The sequence below is a fragment of the Alexandromys fortis genome, unplaced genomic scaffold (assembly GCF_014885135.2).
Source record: "Alexandromys fortis isolate MF-2015 unplaced genomic scaffold, M_Fortis_MF-2015_v1.1 scaffold_14, whole genome shotgun sequence".
Classification (NCBI taxonomy): domain Eukaryota; kingdom Metazoa; phylum Chordata; class Mammalia; order Rodentia; family Cricetidae; genus Alexandromys; species Alexandromys fortis.
Genome location: NW_026067910.1, coordinates 7,263,431 through 7,281,924, shown reverse-complemented (window position 1 = coordinate 7,281,924; position 18,494 = coordinate 7,263,431). Strand labels below are relative to the sequence as shown.

The window sequence follows — 18,494 nt, the reverse complement described above, 5'->3', positions numbered from 1 at the left end:
TATCCCTAGCTGTCCTGGAACTCACTTTGTAGACCAGGGTGGCCTAGAACTCACAGAGATCTTGCCTGCCTCTGCTTCCTTGAGTGCTGGAAGTGCTGTGGTTAAAGGCCTATGCCACCACACATGGCTTTGATGATTTTCTTTGTGAAAATTTTAATAAATATTTTTAAACCCATCCTTTTCAAGGGTTATAACTAATGTGCTACTTACTTAAATCAGAAAAGAGTCATCTCATTACCTTTTCATATTTCTGTCACATTCTAGCATCAAAGTCAGTTGACACCTGACAGGCACCTCAGGATTTGGAGAACTAACTGCCAGTCTACAAGAAGGAGACCTAGATGTACAACCACAGTCTGCTGCCTTTCAACAAATGTGGTGAGTGATGGAATGAATATCCTTCCAAACTTAAACCTCACAAGTTTCAAATAGTAGGTTTTTGAGAAAAAATGTAAATATTTAAATAAATATGAAGCTTTTGTTAGCAACTTCCACAATAGGTTTACTTTATTGGCATGCTAAACGCAGAGCCTGCCTCCTGCCACAGCGGTTAACCAGTATTTATTTTGTATCTACATATTGGAGAGATCACATTGCCAACAAGAAGAATTTAAAGTGAATGCTGCATCCTTCTGTCTTTTCTCAGGATGTCTGCTCCTATGTAGGGTAGGAACTAAAGTGGAGCAGGGCTCCAAGATGTGGGAGGCAGGAACGACCTCTTTTTTAATCCCACCGTGATCCATAGTTGGTGCTCTTGGAGTGCATGCTGACAATTTAAAATCTGATCTTCATTCTGAGTCAGATAGGGAGCCCCACCCCCACCCACTAATTTTAACTAGTGGTGATGAGTTGCGGGGACTACTCAAACCTTCTATAATCGTACCCCAGAAAGCGTGTATAGGAAGATAGGGCTTGGGGTCAATTTATGGCCCCTTTCTCTGCTTGTAGGAAACAGGATGCAGAACTCGGGAGGTACCAGAGCGGCCTCAGAGGTGACCACCCGCGTGCTGTGGGCGAAAGGTCTCTGGCTCACCAAGCCCGCCCCAGGTCCCGCCTTCGGGCTCCGCCCCCGGGCCCTCTAGCCCCGCCCCGAGGCTCTCCAGGCCCCGCCCCTCCCGGCCCGGCTGGCTAGGCTTCTTGTGGGGCGGAGAGTGCTGAGAGGAGCCGCAGATCCGCTCGGAGCGTCGGAGCCTGGGCGCAGCCGGGGATCGCGCCGCCGTCACCGGGGAGCCGCTCGCTTCCCTGGCCCGGGCCTCAGCGCAAGTCGGCTGGGCCATGGCAGCCGCCGCGCTCCCGGGCTGTCGCTGAGCAGCCGTTAAGCCGCCCGCCCGGGTCCGGCCCGCGCCGCCGCGGCCCAGGCTCCGCTCAAGTTTCCGCCCAGAAGCCGAGGCGACCGCGGGCCGCGAGCTCCCGGCTCGCCCGCTCGCCCGCTATGTGGGGCCGTTTCCTGGCCCCGGAGGCTGGCGGCCGGGACAGCCCCGGCGGGTCCCGCAGTTTCCCTGCTGGTAAGGGGGACGGCGGCGGGTAGGGTGGCGGCCGCCGGGGTGCGTCGGGAGCCCTCGCCCTTGGGCCTGCGACCCCCGCAGGGTGACAACTCGACCCTTCTGGGCCGCTCGGCCGGGCTTTGTTGTCTCTCGTGTGGTGCGTGGCTGCCCCACGCGGGACGCGGGCGGGAAGGTCGCTGCGGTGTCGCCCGCAGCCGCTGGTCCAGGGACGCTGCTGGGGACGTGGTCGCAGCAACCCCGGGGGTTCCGCAGCTCTTAGAAAGCGGGTCGCGCGGCTGCCAGTCGCCTCCTGGGTCTCATCAGAACCCAACCACCTTTGAGCTGCGGGGTCAGGGAAACTGGGGTTTGAGGCGCTTTGCGTGGGTGGAGGGGACTGTTAGAATCGGACAAGCATTTCATGCCTGCATCACCCAGAAGTTGTGTAGGAGTCATCAGATGAGACTAAATCTTCTAACCTGGAATAGGAAAAGAAGGCTTAGCTTGACCATGACAAGTTATCTAACCGTGACAGTCCTTAAGGGCACTTTAATCTTAACTGAGTTTGGATCTCTTTGAAAAGCTGAAAAGAGACAATCCCCCACCTCCAAACACTCAAGAGAAAGGGCATACCTGTATGCAGAATTTCTCTTAGAAATTTAGATATTTTTGGGTACCTGTCTTTAGTAACTCTGGTCTAGAAGTGTTTGAACTTGACTTGTGTAACTTAGAGACAGTTTACCCTTTTCCAAGCTCTGTAGACACGTTTGGTAGGGGTCCTTTTGTGATGGTCTCTGCTTTTTAGGAGATACCAGGCAGGCACATTGCTACTGAAGTTTCAAACAATGGGATTCTGTGGTAGTTGAGATTCAAAACGATCTGTTGTGGTCATTCCCGCAAAATTATTTTTGTTGCTACTTCATAACTATAATTTTGCTACTATCATGAATCGTAATGTAAATATTTGATATGGAGACTATCTGATACATGAGGTCCTGAAGGGGTTGGCCCCCAGGTTGAGAACCACTGGCTTAGACACATGTGACATACATACATACCAGGTTTGAATTTATTCTTTTACATTTTAGACCCATACTAGTTTTAGAAGTAATGGAGATTGGGCTAGTTGTGAAATTGGTAAAAAAAAAAATATATATGCAGGGAATTACTTTCTAAAATATTTGCTGTTTGTCATGGAGAGAGCAGTTCAGAGGTTTCTGATGCTTACCCAGTTGTCGCAGGTTCTGGCATCTAAGTGGCTTTAGTGATGGAGAAGATAGTCATTTTCCCTGGGGGCCAGCAAGAGTGGTTTCCATTTATTCATACGTGTCAGAAGCCATCTGTGGTGCCTTTGTAACCTAACCTCTAAAACCTTCCTGATGGTAATGGCCAGTGTTGGAAGTGTACCACAGTACATATGCATCGGGTCCATATCCATTGTTTTCTTCTGAGAAAGCATCTTAGAATTAGAAGTTAAGTAACTGGAAGACTTTGATGGTACAGTGCAGGATTTAGACTTTTATGATTTGTAGTATACAGAGGAAGAAAGTACTTTAAAATTTTCCTCAGATTTAAAGGATTTGGACAGTGTGTATCCTTGTAAACAGAGTTCTTTCTTGTGTTGACAGCAATAAGCCATAAATCGTGACGTTTCTTTTCAGTGAGATAATGACAATTTTCAGATTATATACTGACAGTGGATTACTTTTATAGTAGTGGTGATGTAATTATATTCTCCTGGAGCCAATATATATAGTTAATTATTTAAAATTATTTTTTTATGTTATTCTGAAGTGTGGTCTCTCTAGCAGATGATCCAAGTGAAAGTCAAGATAACTTATGGGCTGGTTCAGGTGTCATGTAAAGCTTTTTCCCTAAGAATATGAAGAAAGTGTCTCTCTCTCTTCCTCCTCCTCCTCCTCGTCCTCCTCCTCCTCCTCGTCCTCGTCCTCCTCGTCCTCGTCCTCCTCCTCCTCCTCCTCCTCCTCCTCTTCCTCCTCCTCCTCCTTCTCCTACTTCTTCTTCTTCTGGGAGAGGCTCTCATGTAGCCCAGGCTGGCCTTTGACATGAAATTGCAGTGAAGCCAAGACTGGCTTTGAGCTGCTGATCCTGCCAACAACTGCTGGGGATCACAGGCTTGTGACATCTGCCAACCCAATCTTCTGATGGAGTTTATTGGCAATCTGATGGGTTCTGAGACAGTAAATAGTTTTTGATATTAAAAAGACTGTTTGCGTGGAAGAAGTGATTTCTGGGTGTTCTGAGCAACTAGGTAACTGATGAAGGGAAAGCAAAGGTAATGAAACGTCAGCTTTCCGCAGTGGAGAGGACACTGCTGCTGCTGCCTGAGATGGAGTAACACATGGGAGCAGTAGGCACACTTTAGAAAACACGTGCGTTTGTTTTTCCTTCTGGATTTCATTGTGTCCTTTCCTTAGTCAGTTTCCCAGGCTTATGGCTAACCATGTTCTAAAAAAGCTAAAATGAAAATTTTCTTACATTTCCATGCGTTTACATACACATCAATACAGCTAGAAGGCTACTTTAAAATAGGATAAGTTGTGTGTCTTTTCGCACTTGAATGTGTTCGAAATCCCTCTTTTTCAGGATGTATACTATCAGAGTTGGTTGAAAGATGATATATTTTCCTTAGGCTTTTGAAATCTAGAATCATGCAGTGATATTTGGAGTACTCCTAGTTACAGTGGCTATGTTCTTTGAAATAGGTCACACACATAAACACACAGTTTTATTTTGTTTGAGACAGGGTCTAAATATGTAACCTAGGTTGGTGTCAAATTTACAGAAATCCTCCTACTTCAGCTTCCATGTTCTGAGATTACAGATATGGGTCACTGTTGCTAGTTTTATAAGTCATATTTTAAAACTCAATATATCCAATCCTTAAAGTCTTTTGGGGTAGAGGTTGGGTGGTGGTGGCACACACCTTTAATCCCAGCACTAGGGAGGTAGAGACAGGTGGATCTTGTGAATTTGAAATCAGCCTGGTCTACAAAAGTTAGTTCCAGGACAGGCACCAAGGCACCAAAGCTACACAGAGAAACCCTCGAAAAACCAAAAAAAAAAAAAAAAAAAAAAAAAAAAAGCATTTTGGGGTAGAATAGGGGTAGAATATTATGCTTTTAAAACATTACAGTTAACACTTGCGTGGTATCACTTGCTCATTGCCTTGAGCTTTAAGTTTGCGTCTTCATAGTCGGTATGTCACTTACAAGCTCTTAGTGATGTCATAATGTAGTGGTCATATCTAGTAAGTAAACAAATGGTGTTTTGGCTATGGTTCTGAGTTAGCTGGCCCTAAGAGCACTCTGGTAACAATGAAAGGTAACAGCTCTGTCAACTAAGCTCTACTGGACTGCTCTTTCCTAGTAGTGGTCATTGAGGGGAGGGGTGAATCACAACTCACCAGTGAGTGATGGCTTTTATGAAAGGAGCTTGATTAGTAATTGGAATTTGATCACTGCTTGACTTGACTGAACTGCTATATTAATCTGAAGCCAGGAAATAAATGGTGAGTTGAGCTGATGACACTTATTGTTGTAAAGTTCATATATATTATGAACAGGAAGATATTAGTTACAGTTTCTCTGTCTCTAAGAAATATGTCTGAGAAGATAATGAAGACTTGCAGTCTCTTAGAGACTGCTTTATTGAATTATAGCTTAATTAGTTCCCACAAACTGTTCATTAAATAAGAAGGATGTGATCACCCAGGTAACATGTGAGCCCCAACATATTAACTGCTATTACTGCTTTAGGGATTTTAATATTTTATGCTTTAATCTTTAAAAATATTCAGAGGAGAGCAGTTTACTGTGGAAGGTCACTAATTAAGACTAGAAGTACTAGATATGGTGCTGCCTGCCTGTAATCTCAACACTGATTTATATAGCGAGTTCAGACTGGCCAGGACTACATAGTGAGACCCTGTCTCAAGAAATCCAAAACCAAACCAAAACAAACAAAAAAAAAAATCAATGCTTAACCACCACCCCATGCAAGAAGAATAGGAATGACTAGCATAATAGTAACAACACCAAATTGCTTTTTTAACTCTGGTTTTGCCTATTTTTATTTAATTGATGTAGTGAATTGTTACTATCTAGTATGGTGCTTTCCACATAAGTACATGTCTTTGTTATTAAACATTACCCATATGCCAAACTTTGTACTAGACATGGTGCTATACTGTTGCAGAACATGAAGGTCCTTGCTATAAAGGAGCTTACATTCTCCTGCGGAGGAGATGGGCAGTAAGTAAAACATAAGAAGCTAGTTCAGCTGGTATTGCTGACAAGGAAGGAAACCAGCAGAATGACTTTGGGTAGCCTGGTCAGGCAAGGCTTCTCCCTGGAGGCTGTGCTGAGAGCTGAAGGTGCTTTACAGGAAGAGAGGTGTGTGGGCTCCAGGATGGGGCTTGGGTGGTTGCAGGACTGTCAGAACCCGAGCAGTCCTGAGCTTAGTGAGCAGAGATGAGGTGTGATGGGGGAAGGCCTGATAGTAGTCTAGGACTTTTTAAGGAGTCTGGTTTATTTTATTTTTTTTTTTTTGTTGTTTTTTGTTTTTGGGACAATGTCTCATTATGTATCCTTGGCTGGTTTACTTGCTATGTGAACAGGCTAACCTCAGACATCTGCCTGCCTCTCCTTCCCCAGGATTCAAAGGCACGGGCCACCACTCTGGGCTGGATTTCATGTGAAAGGAAGTAAGGGTGAAGGACTGTTCATGCTTTTACTTAGCGCTTGAAGCAGACGTTGTTTTGTGTACTGGGGGCACATAATAAACATCTGTTGACTGAGTTTTCTGTTTGTTGACAGAGGTTTCTGTCCTACTCGGTTCCCGTAGTCATTAAGTCCCAAAGAAATCATACAGAGGTCTACATTAATTATAAATTGATTGGCCTAGTAGCCCAGGCTTCTTATTAGCTATTATAACTTATATTAGCCCAAAAGTCTTGTCTGTGATAGCCACATGGCTTGGTACCTTTTCAGGCAAGGCAGTCAGTCACATCTTCCTTCTTCTGTGGCTGGGTCACCACTACAGACCGAAACTTCCCTCTTTCCAAAATTCTCGATGCCCTGCCTCTACTTCCTGCCTGGTTGCCCCACCTCTACTTCCTGCCTGGCTACTGGTCAGTGTTTATTAAACAAGTATGAGAAACAAATCTTTGTCCCACAGCAAACATCCACGTTGTTGTTTATGAATCACTTGTTGATTGTGTAGGGGAAGAAATTGTAAAGAGGTAGAGGCAAGAATAGCAGTAGAAAGCCAGTTTTTATACCTTGCTGTTATCTGGTGAGAGATGATTTGGAGTTAGATGGGGCAGTTAGATAGGGTTGTGAGAGAAGAGAAATGCTTAGACTATTTGTGTTAAATAAAGCTAACAGGATTTGCAGATAGTTTGGAGGTGGCAAATGTGGGGCAGGAATCAAAGGTAATGGCACGTGGTCCCCTTTTCTGCCATGGGAACTGTTGGAGGTGGGAGGAGTATAGGGAATGTCACATGTGAAGTCTGAGGGCCATTTTAGAGTTTGGGTGAGATGTTGAGTGGAAACATAGGCCACTGTGGAGATGACTGGATCTGGGGAGATAGGAGTTTCCTGTGTGTGTGTAAATGGTATTGGTTATGGGAGCTGGATGGGTCCCATGGAAAGATATGAGTGCATATAGAGGAGACATCAGAGGTCTGGACTCCCGGACACCAGTTTTCCTGATCTAGTAGGGAAAGAGGAGTGTCCAAAGTGATGAAGCAGGAGCAACCAGGGAAGTATAGGAGTAAAACCAGAAGAATGTGGTGCTTGATCATTAAAGTCTCATACATCTAAAAGGTCATATCTGACAGGTCAGAAGAAAATGGCTGAATGCTACTAATCACAGTGAGGGATTTAAAAAATACCTAAAGTGGCAGAAATTGGATAGTTCATTTCGCTGCATAAAATTGATACATAGTGTTCAAATAATGTTGGACTAACTTAAGGTAGAGAGCCACTGCCTCTTTGGGCTTGCCTGGGACCTCCAGTTTTTAGAGAAGTATCCTGGATTTTCCTAGGACAAAAGAGTTTCTTGGGATGGATGCTTTGATTGACTGATGTTTCTCAGATCATCTGCCTGGTGTTAACAGTGTTCTTTTCCATCAGAATAGTCTTCCCTCCCTCCCTCCCTCCCTCCCTCCCTCCCTCTCTTCCTCCCTCCCTCCCTTTACTTTTTTTCTTTTTTTTTTTTATTTGAATAAGGTTTTGCTATGTAGCTTTTGCTGGTATAGAACTTACTATATAGACTGAACTAGCCTGGAACTCAGTGATCTGCTTGCCTGCCAAGTGCTTGGTTTAAATGTGTGCACCATCACACAGGCTTTGATGTTACTTTTATCTCATGCTTTTATTAACTGTTGTCTGGACAGATACTCTCATTTGATTTTTCCCTATGATTTGGTAGAGATTTACTAGGTAGTGCCAACATTCAAATCACTGCTTGGCCAATCACTTAAGTGTATTGCTAGCTAGCTCTTACATCTAGAATGAACCCATCTCCATTATTTTATAATTTATTTTGATGCTTGTGACCTACTGGCAAGGTTTCAACATGTCTGTCTCTGGTGGTGGCTCCATGGCTTCTCTCTGACTCCACCTCAGTTTAGTTTGCACACCTAGTTAAGTTCTGCCCTGCTATAGGTCCAAAGCAGTTTCTTTATTCATTAATGGTAATCACAGCACACAGAGGGGACTTCCTCGTTGTTGTAGGCTCTCAACTGAACTGCAGCTTTTAGTTATCCTTACAAGTGGACTATGTGTCCTGTTAAAGTTTCTACCAGTTGGATGCATTGTTTTGTAAAAGTAAAGATCACGTGCCTGCTTGTCCGCCTTAAGAATCATACCTGTGGCAGCGCTGCGCTGGCTCTGAAGAATCACACCTGTGGCAGTGTTGCACGGGCTCTAATGCCCTTCTAAATTTTCTTGTCACTGCAGAAACTCATTTCTTAGTTGAATAACATTAAAGATAGCTTCACTGGAAAGTGAATGCTTAAATTTGGAGAACTGAAAAATTATAGATATTTATGTTTTCTCAGAATTTAAGTTTTGATTTATTTCTGCATTTAGATTTATTACCCATAGTACTTATGTTACTAAGTATTAGAAAATTAAGAATTATTGAGGAATAGTTTGCCTACACTTTCAGTGTAGACTACATATAATAAAGGTAGCCTTCATAGCACTTTTTGTTTGAGCAGTTGTTTAGGAAAGTTGATTTTGATTTTGGTGTTTACGTTCTTCTTTAGACAGACATAACTTGCTGTCATAAGAGTGCTTTCTGTATGAGGTGTTGCTGTGAAATGCTGTCTAAGACAAGGGCAAGCCCGTGGAGCCCCACGGCTGTGCTCCCTTACATGTGGGTGTTTTCATTGGCAGCCTCTCAGGGATTTCCAGTTCCTGACAGAGCAGAGGCTATGAGAAAATGTACATGGTTCTGATTCTGCATAGCTGCCGAAATACCTGTTTTCACATATGTGTTTTCACATAACCAGACAGTAGTGGCCTTCCTGTCTGTACACTGATATCAACTGCAGGTAGTGTTTTCATAGAAGAGTTAGTCATATCTGTGTTGGTTGGTACCCTTACCTTTTGTTTGCTTTTTGTAAGAAAACTTGATGAGGACTTGTTTGAATTCATAATTTTTTTATGAAAGGCAAACTATTTACTTGTTATCTGATTATTTTTAAATAGAGATATTTTAACAGCCTAGAACAACTTTAAGACTCTAATAATAGAATTGAAAATAAGGAAATTCATAATCATATTCAAAGTATCTGCTTTTGTAGTACCTTTTGTGGTCATGTTTTAAAAATTATTTGCACTACTTAGTTATAATAAACTTTTAGCCTTTTCATATTTACATTTTATTAATTGTGGTGGTTTGAATGACAATAATCCCTTCCCATAGACTCATAAGGAATGGCTTTATTGGAGGAATAGGTGTGGCCTTGTTGGAGGAAGTATGTCACTGAGGGTGGGCTTTGAGGTTTCGGATGCTCACGCCAGGCTCAGCGTGTCTCTTCCTGTGTCTGTGGATGCAGATGTAGAACTCAGGATTCTCCTTCTCCAGTACCATGTCTGTCTGGTATCTCCATACTTCCTACCATGACAACAATGAACTAAACCTCTGAAACTGTAAGCCAGTCCCAATTAAGTGATTTCCTTTACAAGTGTTGCCATGGCAATAAAAACCCTAAGACATTCATAGAAACTTTATTTTAATCAGTTAAACAATAAATTATTTTTTTGTTTTATGAGACAGGGCTTTCATGGAGCTCACTCTGTCTCAAGCCTCACGATGTAGCTGAGGCTGCTCTTAAAGTCCTGATCGTCCCATCTCCATCTTCTAAGTAGAAGATTACAGGAGTGTGTCACCCCGTTCTTGACTTTTAAGTTTCCTTTTTAATTGGGAAAATGCACACATATATCAACATATTTTGACCTAATAGATTCTGCACAAAGATTTAATCGTGCTAATTAACATTCTCAACTTTTTGTAATGATACTGTCAGAAATCAACACTAGCACATTTTGATATATACATTATTATTAACTCATCACTATGAAGAACAAAAAGTCTCCAATGCTAACTTTTCCAGTTTAAATGAAACTTTGTGACTTTGATCAGTATTAACCTTTCTCTGTCCTCTTCCCCCTTCATATTTAGAAAGCCACATCTACTAGTTACTGATTACTTAGACATTGATCTAAATTTTACATGCAAGAAAGCCAATTAACTCCCAGCTAATTAGATTTTAATGTACTATCTGACTAGCTAATGTATTTATATGAACATACCACTTACTAATTGGATGCTGCTCCTTTATCTTAACTGAGTAAAGACCCATCTTCAAAGACTAATGTGATTCCCATTTTGAAACTGATCTTGTTTTACTTTTTCCTTTGGCCTAGAATTTGACCTCCAGTCACAGTTCCTGTCTGTACTGATCTTTTGATCTCTTTGTGATGGGAGGAACACAGCCTCTTAATGACCCTCCCCTCTTTGCCTGTTTTTTTTTTTTTTTTTTTTTTTTTTTTTTTTTTTTTTTTTTTTTTTTNTTTTTTTTTTTTTTTTTTTTTTTTTTTTTTTTTTTTTTTTTTTTTTGTTTTTGGACAGTTTTAAAGATACTTGTTTTTTATGTATATGTATGCAGATATATGCATATGAGTTCATGTTTTTGGGGAGGTCAGAGGCATGGGGTTCTCTGGAGTTAGAGAAGACTGAGCTGCCTGATGACAGGTGCTGGGAAATGAACTTGGGTCTTTTGCAAGAACAGCAAGGGCTTTTAACTCTTAAGCCCTCATAAATATTTTAAAAATATATTTTGCATTAATTCTTTGACTATTTCATATGTGCTGTGATATATTTTGATCATATTTTCCCGTTTCCTTAACTCCTCCCAGATCCAGTGTCTAGCTCCGCTACCACCTTCCCACACTTTCCTTCCAACTGGGCTTCTCTTCTTTTTAAAAGCAGTTCCCTGAGTCCTATTTGTGCTGCCTGTTTGGGTGTGGGGCTCTTTTCTGGGACAGGGTTGACCTGTGAGTATCCACACCCTAAGAAAAACTTACTTTCCCTCCCTATATTAAGAATATTTTCTATATCGTTTAGTGCTTTTTTGTGTGTGAGAGATGTTTTATGTTTTTTGACCTATTTGAGACTGCTTTCTCATAATTCTTAAGAATTTTGACCATCAAATCGTTATTTTTTTAAAGTACTTTTTAAAAAGTGCTTTGACAAATATTTACTGGTTTTTAAATAGATATATAAATGCATACTAGGTCAAGGGATAGTCAAAAATATCTTGGATTTTAAAATAAACAGAACTTCCTAACAAAGTTCTTGTTTTAATCCTTCTAAAGGGAAGGATATTTTTGTAGGTCTAATTGTAAGGCTTCCAAAATTCTAATTTTATTCAGTGAACATTTATTGGATATCCAGCTCACAATGACTTCATTTGTTGACACTCTGCCTGAGTGCACAACTCCCAGGCTAGATAAAAAGTTTGTTCTTCACTTTCCAGTTTGAAGTAGAAGAAAGTCATGTGTGAGAGTTAATACTCGCCAGTTAATGCTGTGAGAGAATTTAAGTGCAGTTTGGGATGAACAAAGCAGTAGCAACGCTAGTGGAAGAACCAGGAGGAAAGAGCAAGTAAGTCCTTTAGAAAGTTACAAGAGAGACGGGAAAAGCAGTTGCAATTAGAGAATAGGCCCATCTGTGTGGGGAAGAGGTAAGGTGCCTGGCTGTTGTGTTTGGTTGGGGAGCTCGATGGTGAGGAGGGCTGGAGCTGCAGAATGTGAGCCTGAGATGCCCAGCTGGTGAAGAATTCCCAGTCAGAGTTTGAGTTTTCTTGCTGTGCCATCAGGAACCCGTAGGTTGTGTCAGCAGGAGCACGACACAGACACTCCTGGCTCTGAAGCTCTTTTTGATAGATGTGGAGTGGCTGCTTTGACAGTTACTCCAGTAGAGTGGAGCTTCCTGGGACTGATGACTGCTTTCAGGCTGCGCAGTGGGATCTGTGACAGCAGTGGAGGTGCCATTCAGAAACCATGAAGCGTTCGGGGTGGGGGTGGTTGGTGCTGTGGGTTATTCCGGGCCTTGTTCTTCGACCTGTGCAACCTGAATTTCTGTCACATCAACTGAAGATTTAAGGGAGTTGGAGATTTAAGGGAGCTGCCTGAAGCTTGGGACAGAGTATTTCTATTTTTTAATTTTTAAAAAACAATTTAGTTTTTAAAATGTAAGATATTTATGCTTTTGTGGTGTAAGGATTAGTGCAATTTGGTATTTTCTGTTTTGCTCTATTTTAAAAAAAATATTGTTGTCTAAATTGATTTTAAGACCCATTAATGGCTAGCAACTTATATTTTGAAAAACACTGCTGGATGGTGGTGGCGCACGCCTTTAATCCCAGCATTGGAAGGCAGAGGCAGGCGGATCCCTGTGAGTTCGAGGCCTAGTCTACAAGAGCTAGTTCCAGAACAGGCTCTAAAACTACAGCGAAACCCTGTCTCAAAAAAAAAAAAAAAAAAAAAAAAAAAAAAAAAAAAAAGGAAAAAAAATACTGTGGTGGAGGTAGAAGCAGGAGGATTAAGAATTCAAAGAGCTCAAGGCCATTCTCAGGTGCATAGAAAGTTCCAAGCCAGCCTGGGCTAGTGAGGCATCCATCCCCCCCCCCCAAGACTGTAATTTATTTTATGATTTGTGCTGCACATCCAGCTTTTAATGAAAACTTGTCTGCCTGCTTTATCATGTGGTGCGTTTGTTTTCTATGGCTTAGTGTTGTCATCAGTGGAGGAGTCATGTCTCTGTTACCCTAAGTGCAGTTACAGGTGTGCTTATACTTCATGGAAGACTTGGTGCAGACACAGCTGTGCTTCAGACACACTCAGAAAATCACATACAGCAGGAGGCTCTTCTGCTGCCCAGCATCTTGTGTTTCTTTGGGAGAAATGCTAGTGTTTTGTCTTATCCCCAGGCATTTCCAGGAGGTGAAACTAGTATTGGAAAATGAATCATAAAGTCTTCTATTCCCAGTGTGTGGGGTCATTAGTTTTAATATCCTTGGAGCAGTGTTTGTAAGAGAGGAGTCAGAATGCCCCAGAGAGCCTCTATAGTCTCTGCCTAGCCACTGCTGCGCCCTCAGGTGTGGGTTATATCGGGTTTAGTGTGGCTGCTGGGAACTGAATTAAGGCCCACATGCTACGGAGCAAGTACTTTACTGACTGAACCGTCTCCTCAGTCTCTAATTTTTTCCATCTTTTGTTTCCAGGTTATTTTGTGTGTATTCATGTACAGTTTGTATTTTTAACAATTTAATATATATAAAATGTATCTTGATCATGTCCCCCTTCAGCTCTCTCTTCCATTTGTCCCCAGTACTCCCCTAACATGGGCCTCTCTCCCCTTCATGTCATCTTCCTTTTTGTTTCATAACCCAGTGAGTTCAATTTGTGCTACTAACCTGCACATGGACAGCCGACCAGTGGCCACATCGCAAAAAAATGTCTTCTCTTCTCAGTAGCCATCAACTGCCAATAGCTCCTCAGCTCTCAGCTAGGGTGGAGTCTCATGATCCTCCCCACCCCCACCCATTGCCCATATATAGAATTATTGGTTGGTGTTCTGGTCTTCTGCAGGTAACTCTAGCTTCTGTGAGCTCGAGACTGCAGTGATGATGTTGTAGCTGGAAACCAGCCTTTCACCAATCCTGTATTTCTAAACACTTGAATTTCAGTAGTTTATGTTATGATATAATCCATTTATTCCCTTTCTAGGAGAGAATATCCTAAGACATTAGTTAAGTAGCCTTTAAATGACTAAGTTATTGGTCGTATTAGTGGTGAGCATTTTAAGAAATAAGACTTTTTAAAAATAATTAAGTTAAACTGTAGTAATTCAAAATAAAATAAAAGTGTGGAAGTCAGAGCAGTTACCGGCAGTCTTGGTATCTAGAGAAAATTCCCAGTAGTGTTTGGGTGAGTTTCTTCCTGGTTCTCCGTGTTTTCTTCATTTGATGCCACCATCAGACTGAAGAAAGGACTGGGACCAGTGGCCTTTGTGCAAACTGTTTTCCTGCCTTGGGGAACAGTCACAGAGATTGGTGACTGTGATGTGATGTGAGATCTGAGTTCAGAGAATTCCCAGACAGGGTGAAACCTGAGCTTGTGAATTTCCTTTGTGTCAAGGTCATCCTATTTAAATTGACGATGTAAGCATTTTAGATCCGTAGTGCCATATTGTTTGTTTTACATTTATTTCCCTATTTATTATGCGTGCATTTGTAGTGTGTGAGTACTCCCTGTCAGGGCAAGTGTGGAAGTCAGAGGATGACTTATGAGAGTTGGTTCTCCTACCATGTGGGTTCTGGGATCTGGGGGACCAAACTCGGGGTCAGGTGTCCTGGCAAGCACCTTTCCTTGCTAAACTGTCTGGTCCCCTGAAGTATTTTAATAGTCAAAGTTCTGTTCCTTTTGTTTTTTCGTTAATTGGAAATAGTTTTTAAGGAACTGTTTTTTTGTCTGGAGGTCCACTTTTCCAGATTTTAGAATTTACACATTCCTATTTACTCTTTTAAAGTGCTTTTTGTTTGTTTTTTTGATACAGTTTCTTTGTATACCCCAGGCTGACCTGGAACTTACTAACTTGTCTTCCGATCCTCCTGCTAGGATCATACTATGCCCTTGCCATCCTCCTCCTCTTTCTCCTCCTCCTCTTCTTTTTCTTCTTCTTTTTTTTAATACAGTTTTTTTTTCTCTGTGTGTAACAGAGAAACAGCTTTGGCTGTCCTGGAACTAGCTCTTGTAGATCAGACTGACCTCTAACTCACAGAGATCCACCTGCCTCTGTCTCCTGAGTGCTGGGATTAAAGGTTTGTGTCACCACCACCTGGCTCTTTTTTTTTTTTTAATGTACACATTAACACTGTCTTTAGGATATATTGTTCTTTGTTCCAATATTTTGGCTAAGTTGCCTTTTGGATTTCACATTAATTATTTATCAGTGAGCCTGAATTTTTTAAAAATAATTTCTCTTTAATCTGTGTATTTCTTAGATTTATATTTCTCTTTTATCCATTTTTTATTTTTTGAGGGGATGTTGAAGTTTATTTACACTCTTTATAATGACATTTAGTTAAAAGTTGATGACTTCGTCCACATCATAGTGGCATGTTTTTGTGTTTGAATAAAAGTCAGAAGTAGAGCTTAGAAGGTTGGAAATTATGAAGCCGTTTCACTGAACAACTAATTCAGGAGGTTCTTCTACACTGAATGCCCCTAATACATGATGACTGGACCTAGCACAAGAAATGGTGCACATGTAGGAGAGACGGCCTTCAAGGATGGTCTTTCTCTCTTCTGGTGGCAGGCTGCTTGTGGCTGGAGCTCAGACAGCTGTCTTCTCACGGGCACACATAATGATCTCTGCAGTGTGTGGTGTCACTGAGCATGCTTATTTGACAGGAGTACTGAAATTCATTCATGACTTGTGACATTTTAAATTTATAACGGGCTTATCAGGATATAGCCCATTTAAATCAAGGAACACCTGTATTCTTTTGTGACTGAAAGACAGAAGTTAGAGTTTCTAGAAATGAGGGTGGAATGTTTTAGACCATTTGTTTTTTTCTAATTTTAAATGCATTTCCTTTGGTATGTGCTAGGTTCTAGGTATTGAGGTTGCACTCATTTGCTTTGGAAGTCTGTTGATCAGGTTATATTGAAGTACAGTGAGGGAAATTGTAGGTTCTGGTCATTATTCTAATAGTTTTCCTAGTTCTCCCAATACTGCATTAGTGTTTACCAAAGAAGTAGATCCAGTAGGTTATGATTCTAGGAATTATCTTAGAAGCTTACTGACATAGACCCCAGATCTGGTGAGTTGGTAAGTTGCTGAGGATATTGTTCTAGCCTTGGCCAGCAAGCTCAACGCCAGGAGACCTGTAGTGATGAGGCTGCTGGCAGGCCTGCTTTTCGTCCAGCCCAGCTCCTGCACAGCTAGCTTAGCACCTGAAATAACAACACACAAATTATGTTTATTTAAACACTGCTTGGCCAATTAGCTCTAGCCTCTTACTGGCTAACTCTCACATCTTGATTAACCCATTTCTAACAATCTGTGTAGCACCATGAGGTGGTGGCTTACCGGAAAGATTCCAACCTATGTCCATCTTGGACCAGAGTTTCATGCCCTCTTCTTCACTACCTTCTTCCTCCCAGCATTCTGTTCAGTCTTCCCTGCCTACTTATGTTCTGACCTATCAGGCCAAGCAGTTTTCTTTATTAATTAACCAATGAAACAACAGATAGATAGAAGACACTCCTACATCAGAGACCTATGATCCATTTCGAGTCCAAACATAGAAAAAGCCTGTGTTTTAGTTCAGAGGTCTTCATGGCTTAAAAAAATCTCTTAGTAAGCTTTTTATCTATTTAGGCCTTCAGTGGATTGGATAAAGTCTGTCCACAATGAGGACAGCAGAGTCATTCACCAAGTCTACCAATGTAAATGTTACCTCAGACCAAAAATACCCTTACAGAAAGGTCTGTCCAGGGCCAGTGAGGTGGCTCAACTGGGAGAGGCACTCCAGCTCAGCCTGGAGACTAGTGTGACTCCCCAGGACCCATATGGTAGGAGAAAGCCACCCTTGCAAATTGTCTTCTGTCCTCCACACTGCGGAGTGCACACATGAGTCTCTAAATTGTCTTCTGTCCTCCACACTGCGGAGTGCACTCATGAGTCTCTAAATTGTCTTCTGTCCTCCACACTGCGGAGTGCACTCATGAGTCTCTAAATTGTCTTCTGTCCTCCACACTGCGGAGTGCACACACATGAGTCTCTAAATTGTCTTCTGTCCTCCACACTGCGAAGTGCACACATGAGTCTCTAAATTGTCTTCTGTCCTCCACACTGTGGAGTGCACACACACAAGTCTTTTTCTCATGTGCACACACATGAATCTTTCTCCCTTTTTCTAAATAAATAAATGGAATAAAATTTCTTTTTTAAGAAGTGTTTGTCCAAATATATAAGCACCCTATGGCCCAGTGGCACACTCAAGATCACATACAAAATTAACCATGACTCAAATTTGACATCGTTCAAGTTGTATCTGCCATATAGTTAAACTGAGATTGTTTTTCTGTGGAAAAAGAAATCTGAAAGACGTTTGTGTCTTTCTTATCCTCAAAAAAAGATCCCCTTAGTAAGGCTTTTAGGAATTACTGTATTGTAAACATCTTGGCTTGCTGTTATGTGCTCTAGGTTGGGCAAGCCTTTCTTCCAAATAGAGGAACGAGTTGGCTGAATCATTTATTATGAGTCAGTTAAAATTTTGAGACTATTTTACTGTGCTGTTAAAAATTTAGCAAAAGCTAATTGTTTTCTTGCTCTAATTCTGTCATGAGTTTTTAGTTTGGGGAAAGTACATGAAAATATATTCAGCAATGAGATTGTAAAATCCAGTGTGAAGTCCCACACTTTAGTATAGCTATTCTAACTGTATAGATGTTACATTGAGATATTGGATAGACTTTGGTTGGGTTAATTTTGGTGTGTGATGTTTTTTATTTGAAACTTTTTCTTGGTTTTGTTTTTTTCGAGACAGGATTTCTCTGTATAGCAGCTCTGGCTGACTTGGAACTCACTCTGTAGACCAGGCTGGTCTCAAACTCACAGAGATCCTCCTGTCTCTGCCTCCCAAGTGCTGGAATTAAAGGCATGCGCCACTGCTGCTTGACTCTATTTGAAACTTTTAAATGAAGTTTTAGTAAACAATTTAGCAAAAGATAATTAAAGAAACAAAAATTATGTTAAGAGATAAGTTACAGTAGAAACTTTTTAAAAATAATCTTCCATGAGTAGCCTATTCAATATCTCTTGATCATTCATAGGATTCATCTAGACCCTCCCTGAAGTCAGCGCACAGCTAAGGCCTGTGTGTGGAATCAGAGGTCTTGGACTGAAATATTCTAGGACAGGCTATTGACATTTGAAGGTAGATTTAGCTTTCTGGGTTGTTTTTGGGAACCTGTCTCAGTGGTCTAGGTGGGCCTCCTCATTGTGTGGTTAAAGCTGTCCTTGAGCTCTTAGTCTCCCTCCCTGCCTGCACTTCCTGACAGCTGGGATTACAGGTGTGCCCTAGCACATTGGGCTAGATAGGATTTGTTTCTTTTTATTTTTTACTTATTTGACATAGGGTCTCACTAAGTATTCCTGGTTGTCTGGGAACTCCCCATGTAGATTAAACTGGCTTTGAACTCAAAGAGATCTGTAAAATCTACCTGCCTCTGCCTCTTGAGTACTAGGATTAAAGTCATGTGCTGTCATGATTATGGTTTAAATCAGTTAGCAATCCATCTTCAAAGTTCAGCAAGTAGAGGCGGAAAACAGCTCAGTGGTCAGAAGGTAAAGAACCAGCAGCATTCAGTTGTCATCCTGTGATATGCAGTTTATTTGATG

General features: G+C 41.6%; 1 protein-coding gene across 4 annotated transcripts in view; it reads left to right on the top strand.

The window, feature by feature from the left end:
* Positions 1–1,370: 1,370 nt before the first annotated feature.
* Positions 1,371–18,494, top strand: part of Cep85l (centrosomal protein 85 like) — a 115,007-nt gene continuing 97,883 nt past the window's right edge. For 2 of the 4 annotated variants that reach the window (XM_050138052.1, XM_050138051.1), the window contains exon 1: positions 1,371–1,505. In XM_050138052.1, the coding sequence (XP_049994009.1) occupies positions 1,433–1,505 (73 nt within the window). In that variant the 5' untranslated portion in view covers positions 1,371–1,432. Of the gene's footprint in view, positions 1,506–11,502; positions 11,685–18,494 lie in introns of those variants that run through there. The other 2 variants (XM_050138055.1, XM_050138054.1) reach the window with 2 other exon arrangements.